The sequence below is a fragment of the Muntiacus reevesi genome, chromosome 1 (genome assembly GCF_963930625.1).
Source record: "Muntiacus reevesi chromosome 1, mMunRee1.1, whole genome shotgun sequence".
NCBI lineage: Eukaryota > Metazoa > Chordata > Mammalia > Artiodactyla > Cervidae > Muntiacus > Muntiacus reevesi.
In genome coordinates this window covers 282867699-282881332 of record NC_089249.1, presented here as the reverse complement: position 1 = coordinate 282881332, position 13634 = coordinate 282867699, and the positions used below count along the sequence as shown (strand labels likewise).

At 37.7% G+C, this 13634-nt stretch overlaps 1 protein-coding gene across 2 annotated transcripts in view; it reads right to left on the bottom strand.

Moving 5' to 3' along the window:
• FER (FER tyrosine kinase) overlaps window positions 1-13634 on the bottom strand; it is a 450974-nt gene that overhangs the window by 362219 nt on the left and 75121 nt on the right. For both annotated transcript variants that reach the window (XM_065923334.1, XM_065923426.1), the window contains exon 4: window positions 6820-6919. In XM_065923334.1, the coding sequence (XP_065779406.1) occupies window positions 6820-6919 (100 nt within the window). The remainder of the gene's footprint in view (window positions 1-6819; window positions 6920-13634) is intronic.

The following is a 13634-nucleotide window of genomic DNA, read 5'->3' as shown; positions in this document are numbered from 1 at the left end:
TTAGTTGGAGGCTAAGTACTTTTGAATCAGTTCTAATGAGGTGGATGAAACTGGAGCCCATTATACAGAGTGAAGTAAGCCAGAAAGAAAAACACCAATACAGGATGCTAACACATATATATGGAATTTGGTATCTCCAATTTTCTTGAAGAGATCTCTAGTCTTTCACATTCTACTGTTTTCCCCTACTTCTTAGCAATGTTCACTTAAGAAGGCCTTCTTATCACTCCTTGTTGTTCTCTGGAACTCTGCATTCATCTGGGTATAATTGATTGATTATATTCTTTGCAGCCTAAGATGGAGAAGCTCTATACAGTCAGTGCAAACAAGACCAGGAGCTGACTATGGCCCAGATCATGAGCTCTTTCTTGCAAAATTCAGGCTGAAATTGAAGTAGAAAAAACCACTAGCCCATTCAGGCATGATCTGAATCCAATCTCTTATGATTATACAGTGGACGTGATGAATAGACATAAGGGTTTAGGTCCGGTAGATAAGGTGTCTGCAAACTATGGACAGAGATTCATACAAGTGCAGGGGAGGCAGTAACCAGGAACTGCAAACTGGCTTACCTGCGGGAGCTTCACAAACAGCTAAGGAAAGGAGAGAAGCGAAAGGCAAGGGAGTGAGGGAGAGATACACTCAGCTGAATGCAGGGTTCCAGAGAACAGCGAGGCAAGAAGATAAGGCCTTCTTAAACGAACACGTAAAATGATACCAAATGGAATAAAGAATTCTATGAAAGACGACTACATGGATAAATATATAAGATGCTTTATTACAATTTTAAACATATCTGACTAAAAAAACCCCAAAATATTAACAATATAGTATAAAGTTAAAAACATATGCAAAAGTAAAATACATCACAACAATAGCACAAATACAGGAACCATACCAGTGTCAGGATTCCTTGTTATACACAAGGTGAAATGAAGTCACTTGAAGGTATACTATGGTAAAATAAAGATAAAATACCAAAACAAACAGTTATAGCTAAGAAGACAACAAAGGAGATATGACAACAAAGGGAATCTTAAGAAATTTTTTCAATTAACTCAAAAGATGGAAGAAAAAAGGAAAAGTAGAATAAACAGATGAAACAAAGGGGAAAAAAACTGCAAGATGGCAAATTTAAACCTAACGCTGTCAAAATCAATCACGTTATAGTCTAACTACACCAATTAAAATGTAGAGATTACCAAGACAGAATAGCAAGACCTACTTATATGATGATTATAAGCAATGCACTTCAGATATAAAGACTAAAAAATGTTGACGTGAAAGGACTAAAAAAATACCATGTAAACATTAGTCAAAATATCTAATATTAACATCAGAACAGATAACACAGAAAAGAATAATACCAGTGATAATAAAGGTCATTTCATATGAGAGAAAGGTCGGAGCATCAGGAGGAAACAACAATCATGACTGCTTTTTACACTCAATAGCACGTTTCAAAACACATTAAGCAAAAAACTGATGAAACTATGAGAAGAAACAGACAAACACAATCACACTGGGAGATTTCAACCGCCCTCTCTCAATAACTGACAGAGCAAGTACACAGAATATCAGTAAGAGCATGAATGTTTCTAATATACTATCAACCAACTGGCCCAGGCCCACAGTATAGACCGCTGTGACCAGCAGCACAGAATACAAATTCTTATGGAGTGCACACGGAGCACTTACCAAGATAAACCAACTATGCACACGGTAATACATATTCATAAGTGTAAAAGGAATAAAATCATTAAAAAAAACTCTCAGAACAAGTGAAATTAAATTACAAATCAAAAACAGGGACTTTTTTAAATGTCAAAACTTTAGGAAACTTAATACATTTCTAAATAACCTCTGGATCAAAGGGGGAAAAAAAACAAAAGGAAATACTTGAAGTATTTTGAACTAAAGAAAAATGACAGCATAATATATACAAATTTATGGAATGTTGCTAAGACAGTACTTAGGGAAATTCACAGCACTATAATGCCTATATTAGAAAAGCTAGTTCTCAAATCAATGATCTTAGTTTCCACATTTATAAAAAAAAAACTTAGACAAGCTGGTGTAAACAAAGCCTAAAGCAAGCACAAGGAAGAAAAGAAACAAAGATCAGAGTACAGAGTATAAATCAATTAGAAAGAAAGCAGAAAAACAGAAACAAAATGAAGCCTGAAGCTGACCTGTGAGAAGATTAATAAAACCAGTAAAGCTCTAGCCAGAAGGAGTAGGTAAAAAAGAGAAGACACAAAGTGTCAATAATAAAAATGAGAAAGAAAATACCTGGCAGATTCTATAAAAGGGTGAAAAAGGAAGTATTCTGAACAACTTAGTACCAATAAATTTAACAAATGAATAATTCCTTGAAAGACACAACCTACTAAAACTCAAAGAAAAAGATAAACAAATAGCTCATACCACTTAAAGAAACTGAATTTATAGTTTAAAGATTTTAGCTAAAAAGAAAAAAATAAAGCAAGCAGACTCACATGGCTTCACAAGTGAATTCTACCAGTATTTAAGAAATATTATGAATTGAACACAAGGATTTCTACAAAATTGAAGGTGGGGGGGGAATCAGGCAGAGGACAAGCATTAAAATTATACAGAAATGAGACTAGCTATTAAACAAAGACAAAGATGAAAATTCATAAAAACTTAACCAATCATATCAAATAACATCAAAAATAATAATACATCATAGCCAAGAGGAGTTTATCCCCCAGATGTGAGGTTGGCATAATCTTTGAAAAACGTGAAAATCAATCAAAACAACTCACTATATCAAACTAGAAGACATAAACCTCTCCACAGACACAGAAAAATCATTTGACAAAATCTAACTTCCATTACTAAGCAGGAATAAAAATGAACTTATTCAAGCCACAGAAAGAAAAGTCTTTGAGAAACGATAGTCAACGTCATCCTTATGATGAAAGTCTTCCCCTCGAAGATCAGCAGCAAGGCAAACATGTTTGCCCTTTCCTCTTCCATTCAACACTACACTGGAGATTCTAGCTGGGGAAGTTAGGCAAGAAAAAAGAAAAAAAAAAACCCTCTAGATTGAAAAGGAAAACCATCTTTGTCCACAGCTAACACGATCCTGTGGGAGTCCTCCTGAGTAGATACTGACTCTTTATAAGGATGATGTGACCACCTGAAAAGATCATTACGTAGCTAACTGGCTCTACTCCAATATAAAAAAAGAAGCTCAAAATATTAAGAAAGATTAATATTAAAAATATTTTAAACAGAGGGATGTGACAGCAAGTTTTTCCACTTGTGGCCATTATGTCAGAAGCTTAGTTTGGATACAAGCGTTATGGACTCACAAAACTGTTTTATGGCAAACCCAACCATGTGTTTAATCAACTAGAAGCATTCAGAATAACATGCAACAGGAAAGGAATACCTGTGTATTTTGCATTCAAGAACTTAGTATTCCATGCTATCAAGAAACATTCTGAACTATTAACTTCAGTTCAATAAGCTAAAATTAGTTTGGTTGTTCTCAGCATACATGTTATAAATAAAACTCAACAGACTACTCTCCAAATTAGTCCAAGTTAATTTAAAACAAATATTTGTTCCTGCAACATAGAAGAGAATAAAATGAGTTTGACATTTAGGATACACTGCAAAAGAAAAAATAATTTAACTAAAATGAAAGTGAAAGTCGTTCAGTCGTGTCCGACTCTTTGCAACTCCTGGCCAGAATACTGGAATTCTCCGGGCCAGAACACTGGAGGGGGCAGCCTGTCCCTTCTCCAGGGGATCTTCCCAACCCAGGGGTGGAACCCAGGTCTCCCAGATTGCAGGCGGATTCTTTACCGACTGCAGGTGGATTCTTTACCAACTGAGCTATCAGGGAAGCCCAGCAAAAGCGATGCTCTATTAACATTACTCATGAATGCTATACTTCACATTAGGTAACATAAATCAGTGTTCCTGTGACATAAACTCTAACACTGAAAAGGGAAAGCATTCCGTGTAACCCACACAGCAGGGGTCAGGAGTCTGGAACGTCAGTGTGAACCCAGGCTGCCTCTTGATCTGCTACTGCTGCTGAGCCTCCAGATGCAGTCACTGAACCCTGGATTCTACACCAACTCCCCATCAAGTTCAGAATTTAACCCTGACTTACTACAGGAACTACGGTCAGGTGCTATCTCCTCCAGGGCCTCGTCTTCTCAGGGTGGGTCCTATGTGTTGGACTGAGTTTTCAAATAGCTTCTCCAAGACCTCCCAATTCCTAAAGTAAGGACTCTAAACGCCAGAGCCCCAGCAGCTCCTAGAGCCCATTCCAGAAATGGCCTGGTGTGGCCTCCCCAGATAAACCATGGCTCTGACATAAAACCTGCAAATGCTGGAAGAATCTGCCCACGCATCACCCTTATAAAGAGTAAATAATCTCACACATATACAAATAATCCCCATTTCCATGATAAATGTAGAAGCAGTTTGAAAATCAGGTTTTCAAAAGTAAAGTTATATACTTTTTCATATAAACATGAGTATAAAGACAGCTGTGATTATAAAAAGGGAAATTTACATACGTCTCATGCATTTACATAGTTACATAAGAACTTATTTTACAAGTACATTTAATGAGAGCAATCAAATTCTTGAAAATAGGCACACACTATCACTAACACCTTTAGAAAGGAATTATATTAATAAACAAGCTCACATATTTTAACAGGAGACTCAGTCCAATAATACACTTCTTAAGATCAATTAAAGCTACGGTCTTCAGATTTTCTAGTTTCCTTATTACTAACACAATAAATGGTGTTTTATCTCTACCAAAAGTAACAAAGAACACTTATTACCTGTAAATAATCTTTGATAACATAAACATTAGGTACAAGAACTATTTAAAATTTATGATACCAAAATTAGATTTCATTTTTTAAACAAAAATAAACTATCATTAAAAGTAGTTATCAAAGACTTGGGAGTAATAATGTATTTCTTTTCCTAATTAATTATTCTCCAACAGATATAGACCTAGTATGAAATACTTCATATAGATGGATTACAATATAAATGAATTAAGTCATCACTTGCTCTGGGTGAATTCAAATATGGATATTTATACTAGAGGAAATTTAAGAATGCTACCCAAGCATTAGGTAATGAACTTTATAAAACCTACTGTTTGACAGACTGAGTAGTAATGCTCAACATACAAAATCACTTTTAAATTACTCTTGATGGCTCAGCAAAGGCTACATTTTGAAAAAGGAGACTTGAGGTTCCCTAGTCAGAACATCAACCAGAAATGGCTATGTTCCTTGAATATTTGATTCTCAACAACTTAAAGACAGCAAACAATGCTCAGTAAATATTTCTTGATTACATAAAGCACTCTTTAAAACAAAAAAGGAATAATACTTAGGTATATGAAGTTTGAAAATTATGAAATAATCATACAACATTTGGAACTTGCATCCAAGACTGACCCCAAAGTCTGACTGATTTTTCCACTACTGCACGTCGTGTTTTCTTCACTTAAATAACTTACATAACTTAACTACAAAAGCATTTTAAAAAATAAATTTGCATTTAAAAGAGATCAGGGTTTCAAAATGTTGGCTGAGGCACAAAAAATAAATAAGTAAAAATGAGCATACTGTGAATATTAATTCATCTTCCCTAAAAAAGCAGCAGAAACCCTGCAAGAAACAGGAACATGAAAAATCAATGTGGGAGGGGTAGAGGCAGGGTGAGAGAGAGACGCCCAGGAAATGCTTTGGGGAGCCCTGGGAGACGGGAGGGCAAAGGGGAGAAGGCAGGGAAGCAGGGCAGGGAGGAGAGGAGGAAAGCGGGGAACAGTAGGAGGAGAAGGGAAGGGGAGGCAGAAAGGCCGGAAACAGGGAAGGGAGCGCGGGAGCTCGCTTTGAAATCCCTCTCCCTTCTGGTCTACTGGGAAGAAGAAGAACACCCCATTCACATTGTGCAAAATATATCCAAACACGGGAGCTATTTATCTCATCTACCTCAACAACACAAGAGAAGAACATACAAGCAGAAGACAAAGAGAGAAGACAGTAATAAAAGAGAAAGACAAGGAACACAGTAACACTTCTTCAGAGCTGCTTGCTGCTCAGCGGCTCAGGGTGCCTGACTGGCGCACGCAAGGTCTGTACCCCAGCAGGCTCCTCTGTCCACGGAATCAGCCAGGCAAGAATGCTGGAGTGGGTTCCCATTTCCTTCCCCCAAAGAGCTGCTAATAATGCTGATACATAACCAGAAAAAAAAACACTTTTACACTTAAAAAAATCTAAATATGAAGACTGTTTAGTCACACTTACAACTATAACCACAAATCCCTGTTAAAAACATAACATTTCTCTTTCCACTTTACTCCCAAAGCATATTATGAAAATTTTAGGACAACAAAAATCAAGCTATAAAAGTAAAATTAAGCTATAAAATGACTTGTGACTTTAATGGTACTTAAATACAGGTAAAAAGAGGATCAACAAAGTCCTCTCAACAAGTATGACTTTATTTTTCTTACTTAATATTAAATAAGTAAGTCTGAAGGCTGAGGGAAAATTTTAAACATTCTTTGCACTCTATCACAAGTACTACATAATTCTATTTAGTATGAACTACTCAAAAATACTTTCCACCTCAAAAAGAAAACATTATTCAGTTTGATAATTTGTCTATTTAGGCTTATTTTAATTTACCTATATGTTAATCGATCTAAGTGGATTCATTCCACCACTTATAAAGATAACTTTCAAATGATAAAAATAAAAGTCACTACAATAAACATTGCTCCTAACTGTGCCATACCTTTAGCTACAGCTTCTTTATATTTCTCTTTGGCGGAATTCATTTCTTTTATTAATTGTCTATAGCTGGTTTTTAATTTCTCTAATTCTGTCTTTGTAACCTGTCAAAAAAAAAAAAGAAATTAAAAAAGATTTTTAAATGCTTAAATTTACATCTGTCAAGAACTTAAATTTCAAAGCATTAACTGATGCATCTTTCACTGCTTATGAGTCAGAAGTGCTCTTTAATATATAAACAATAAACTAAAATTAGCTTAGAAATTGGTGATAAATTCAAAAGCATATGAAAAAAATTAAAATACTTCTTAAAAAGAAGAGCAAATCATAAACTAGTGCTGTCATTACCTAAAATTTAAAGGCCAATAATTTATTTCTATGTACAGAAATATTTTCTCTAATAAAAAAGCTAATTTAAAACTCTTATTTTAATCATACAGAATAACTCCGAGTTGTCATAATTCATCAGTTCTAATGTGATTAATGTGAATTCATTCACTTCTAATGTGAGTTTTTTTTTGCACTGTAACATCTCTGAAAAGATGCATCTAATTACTGCTGACCAGGCAGCATTCATGACGGTGGTCACGGCGTGCACCCATTAACTTGGTTATTATTCCTGCAGAAAGGCTTGACAAACCCAAGTCCTGGACTCTGCAGTCAGCCATAAAAAGCATTCAAGAAAAACTGAGAATCTTAGATGGCATCTGAAAAACAACTAATGAGACTTTTGAGAAGAGTTAAGAAATCAGCAGCATTACAAACTTACTAAAGGGACATAAGCAACTTGGAAGAAAGTCCCAGAGCCTACTTTAAACAAATTCTGCATCACCAAGGTTCTTGACAGCGTGGAGGAAGGCACTGTGTAAGTGAACAGAAACATCAACAACTATGATAGATATGTGCTAAGTCACTTCAGCCGTGTCCATCTCTTTGTGATTCTATGATTTGTAGACCACCAGGCACCTCTGTCTATGGGATTCTCCAGGCAAGAATATCAGAGGGGGTTGCATGCCCTCTTCCAGGGGATCTTCGCAACCCAGGGATCAAGCCCACGTCTCTTATATCTCCTGCATTGGCAGGAGGGTTCTTACCACTAGCGCCACCTGGGAAGCCCCATAATATATAGATACCGTTCATCATTTACTTGATAAGTCGTGTCCAACTCTTGCAACCCCGTGCACTGTAGCCCGCCCGGTTTCTCCATCCATGGAATTTCCCAGGCAAGAATACTGCAGTGGGTCACCATCTCCTTCTCCAGGGGATCTTCCTGACCCAGGGATCGAACCTGCATCTTCTGCATTGCAGGCGGATTCTTTACAGACTGAGCCACCAGAGAAGCCCATGATACAGATGCAGATAGAAATGACTTCAAATCATTTCTTTTTAAAAGAAGACCTCACTGGTTAACGTGTTTTAATGGACTTTACCTTTTAGAGCAGTTTTAGTATCACAGCAGAACTGAGCACAAAGTACAGAAAGTGAAGTGAAGCTGCTCAGTCGTGTCCGACTCTTGGCGACCCCATGGACTGTAGCCCACCAGGCTCCTCCCTCCATGGGGCTCTCCAGGCAAGAGTACTGGAGTGGGTTGCCATTTCCTTCTCCAGGGGATCTTCCTGACCCAGGGATCGAACCTGGGTCTCCCACACTGCAGGCAGACGCTTTTCCATCTGAGCCACCAGGGAAACCCTGGTGTACGAAGTACAGAGATTTCCCATTTGTCCCTTATCCCTACTCGTGCACGGCCTCATTGATTATCAACATACTCAAGTTTGTTTGTACATTTGTTACAACTGATGCACCTATAAGAACATGTCACTACTGCACAAGTGCACAGTTTACATTAAGTTCCACTCGCGATGTTTATTTTATGGTCTTGAACCAACATACAATGACATGTATCCCACCACTACAGGACCACACGCAGTGGTTTCACCGTCATAAAACCTTCGTGTTCCACTTGTTCAGGACCCTCTAGGAGCCAATCATCTTTTCACTACCTTGGTAGTTTTGACTTTTCGAGAACACCGTGTAGAATCACATATAGTTTTCAGACCGGCTTCCTTCACTTGGTGGTCTTCCCCGGTGGCTCAGATGGTGAAGAATCTGCCTACGCTGTGGGAGGCCTGGGCTCAGCATGGACAGAGGAGCCTGGCGGGCTGCAGTCCACAGGGTTGCGGAGACTCAGACACAACTGAGCAACCAACACTTTCACTTTCTTTCCCTTGGTAATATACATTTAAGGTTCCTCCATATCTTTCTTGGTAGCTCACTTCCTTTGAGCGCTGAATAATATTCCATTGTCTGGATGCACCACAGTTTATCCATTCATTACTAAAAGATATCTTGGTGGCGTCTAAGTTTTGACAATTACGAATAAAGCTGTTATAAACTGCTATGTGTGGGCTTTAGTGTAGACATATGTTCTCAACTCCTTTGGATAAATACCAAGGAGCTCAATTTTTGGAACCTACGGTAAGACTATTTTTATTTTTGTAAAACACAACCAAACTGTCTTCCAAAGTGGCTGAATTATCTTGCAAACCCACCAGCAATGAATGAGAGTTCCTGTTGCTCCATAACCTGACCAGTATTTGATGTTATGGACTTGGGACATTCTAATTTGGGGCAGTGGTATCTCATTGGTTCTTTACTTTGCACTTCCCTGATGGCATAAAATTTGAACAAATTTTTATCTGCTTATTTACCATCTGTATATCTTCTTTGGTGATGTGTTTATTTTTTCATAAGGCTGCTTCTTTTCTTAGTAGACTTATTAGAGTTCCTTGTGTATCTTAGACAACAATCCTTTATTAAATGCCTTTGCAAACTTTTTGTCCCAGTTTACCAGTTCATCGTCTCATTCCTCTAATATTGTATTTTGTAGAAGTGGGTTTGGGGGGTTTTTTTGAGGAGAATCTGTGTGTGTCTGTGTGTCTGTGTGTCTGTGTGTGTGTATTTGGAGCAGGCAGGAAATACGGGCACTCCCCTCTGCATGACTGCCCAACGCAGTTTACTGCTCAGGTCTCAGGAAATTGAACGTTTGTCCATTTTGCGCACCTTTAAACTGATGCATCCCAATCACATCTGTTGCTGAAACCTGTCTGAAAATTTTGCCAATCTGGTTCATTTTATCTTGCATATCAGACTGCTTTCAGCTCATTGTTTCTTTTAAATTTATGAAGTCATTATATAGCTTATACTTGCTTATAGACTACCCAGAGTGTGCTTGAGAGCCGAGTGAGTTTCACTTTCAATGCTCTTCCCTTCCCCTTAATTCTGTACTAAAGATGCCACACCCCTGGAGACCAGAGTCACAGCTTCGTACTTTGACTCACATCAAAGTAAGTAAAAATAAGTAAAATTTCTCTGAATGAAAACTCATGTAGTTCCTTTGCTGTATGCCACACATGTCACACACATTTCTGCAGAGTTATAATTTTTTAAGAAAAGAGGGAATTCCCTGGCAGTCCTGTGGTTAGGACTCTGTGCTCTCACTGCTGAGGGTCTGGGTTCAATCCCTGGTTGGGGAACTAACATCCCACAAGCTGTTTGGTACAGCCAAAAATAAACATTTTTAAAAAGAAAGAGAGACAGAAAGGAAGGACGGAAAAGATGCCAGAAGTCTTCAATTTTGATGAATTCCAGCTTATCAATCATTTCTTCACGGTTCATGTCTTTGGTGTTTTATCTAAAAAGTCATCTCCATAACCCAGGTTATCTAGATTTTCTCCTATTTATCTTCTAGGTGTTTTACAGTTTTAAATTTTACACTTAGGTCTGTGATCCATTTTGAGTTAATTTTTGTGATTGGTGTAAAGTCTGAGTATAGATTCATTATTTTCACAATTTTTTGTCCCTGTTCCAGCGCCATTTGTTGAAAATATTAACTGTTCTCCCCTGTGCTGACTTTGCCCCTTTTTTTCAAAGATCAGTTTAACTATATTTATGTTAATCTACTCTGGACTCTCTATATTCTGTTTCACTGATCTATTTGTTTATCTGTTTATTGTCTTTCACAAATACCAAACTCTCTTGATTACTGTGTCTTTATAATAAATCTGGAAGTCACATAATGTCGGTCTTCCAATTTTGTTCTCCAATATTCTGTTGCCTATTGTGGGTCTTTTGCTTCTCCATATGAATTTCAGAATCAGTTCAGCATTTGCTGAGATTTTGATTGGGATGTGTATTAAATCTATAGTGCAAAACGGGAAAAACTGGTATTCTGACAATATTGAGGACACAGGACAATCATTCCTTGATTGATTTCTCTCATCAGACTTCTGTCATTGTTCTTCTACAGATCATATACATACTTTGTTAGATTTATACCTAAGTATTTCATTTTTTGAGGTTCTAATGTAGATGGTATTGTGCTTTTAACTTCATATTCCACCTGTTCATTGTTAATACATAGGGAAGTGATTGACTTTTATATTCTAACACTGTGTCCTGCAAAGTGAAGTCGCTCAGCTGTGTCCGACTCTTTGCAACCTCATGGACTGTGGCCCACCAGGCTTTCCGTGGGATTTTCCAGGCACGAATGCTGGAGTGGGTGGCCATTTCCTGCAAACTTGCTATAACTGATTGTTTCACAAGTTTTTGGTGATTCTATTGGATTATCTACATAAACAATCATGTCATTTGTAAACAATGACATTCATTCCCAATCTGTATACATTTTATTTCTTGCCCTGGTCTTGTTTCACTAGTTAAGATTTACAGGATTTTTTTAACAAGCAGTGGTAAGGCGGGGGACATCCATGTCTTGCTCTGATCTTAGTGGGAAAGTTACATGTTTCTCACATTTATGTATGATGTTAGCTGGAAGTTTTTTGTAGACATCCTTTATCAAGTTGAGGAAGTTCACCTTTATTCCTAGTTTACTGAGAGTTTTTAATCACAAATTGGTGGTAGATTTTGTCAAATGCTTTCTCTGCATCTATTCATATGCTCATGTAATTTTTCTTTTTAGTTTGTTGATATAATGGATTCCATTGATTGATTTTCAAATACTGAACCAAAAGGTGTGCAAATTCTTTTTCTACAGTGTTAGATTTTATTTCTCAATAGTTCAAGGATTTTTGCATCTATGTTCATGAGAGACATTGGTCTATAGTTTCCTAATATCTTTGTCTGCTTTTGGTGTTTGATAACACGATCATCTTAGAATGGAATTGTGGCTCAGCTGGTAAAGAATCTGCCTGCAATGCAGGAGACCTGGGTTTGATCCCTGGGTCGGGAAGATCCCCTGGAGAAGGGGAAGGCTGCCCACTCCAGTATTCTGGCCTGGATAATCCCATGGGCTGTATAGGCTCTGGGGTCGCAAAGAGTCGGACATGACTGAGTGACTTTCGCTTCTCTGTCTCTTTTTCTGAGGTAAGATTGTAGAGAAGTGGTGCAATTTCTTCCTTACATGTTTGACAGAATTCACCAGTGACGGCATCTGAGCTTGAAGCTGTCTAGGCCTGGCGCTTTCTGTTTTGGAAGGTTATTAATGACCGATTCCATTAGTTTAATAGATACATGCCTGCTCAGACTGTCCATCTTGTCTTATGTGAGTTTCAGCAGACTGTCCTTCAAGGCACGCTCCCATTTTTCCCAGCTTATCAAATTTATGGACACAGGGTTGATTAAAGAGTATTCCTTCATTATCCTTTTAATATCCATGGGATGTATAGTGATGTCTCCTCTTTCACTTCTGATATTAGTAATTTGTACCCACACTGGTTTTTTTGTTAGCCTGGCTAGAGGCTTGTTGATTTTATTCACCTTCTCGAAGAATTAGATTTTGGTTTTGTCAACTTTTCTCAATTAGTTTCATGTTTTCACTTTCACTGAGTTCTACTGTAATTTTCATTATTTCTTTTCTTCTGTGTCCTTTGAATTCAATTTGCTCTTCTTTTTCTATTGCCCTAAGGCAGAAGCATAGATGATTGATTTTAGATCTTTCTTCCTTTCTAACAAATGCAGTCCAAGCTATAAATTTCCCTCTAAGCAATGCTTTTGCTATATCCCACACATTTTGATAAGTTTTCTTTTCAGTTTCATTCAGTTCAAAATATTTTTAAATTTTTCTTGAGATTTCTTCCTTGGTCCATGGTTATTTAGAAGTGTGTTGTTTAATCTCCAAGTATTTGGGGGTTTTCTAGCTATTTTACTGTATCAATTCCACTCTTTTAAATATATTTTGATGTAGTCTATGACCTTGAATGTGGAATATCTTGCTGAATTGTGCCATATAAGCTTGAGAAGAATGTGTATTCCCCTGTTTTTGTGTGAAGTCGTCAACAGATATTCATCCTACCGAGCTGACTGATGACATTATTGAGTTCACTCTGTCCTTACGCACCTTCTGTCTGCTGCATCTGTCCATTTCCGACGGAGGTGGGGGGAAAGGTACCGAAATCTCCCTCCGTCGCGGAGGTCCACTCATCTCTCCCTACAATTTTAACAGTTTTTGCAGCCCTGCCAATATCTGACGCCATGCTGCTAAGCACATGTGCATTAAGGATTGCACTCCCTTCCTGGAAAAGTGACCCTTTAACAGAGCGTGACTCTCCTCTTTGTCCCTGATAAACGTCCCTGCTTTGAAGTTCCTCTTATCTGAATTAATATAGCTACTCTACTCCCACTTTCTTCTGATTAGGGTCGGTATGGTATACCTCTCCCCACCCATTTACTGTTAACCTATGTGTGTCTTTACATGTAAAGTGGGTTTCTTACAGACAACACACAGTGTTGTTTCCCTTTCCTCAGGTTACTCAGGCTCTGGCTCAACAGCTTCTTCTGAGGACAGACCTTGTTAAGCACAGA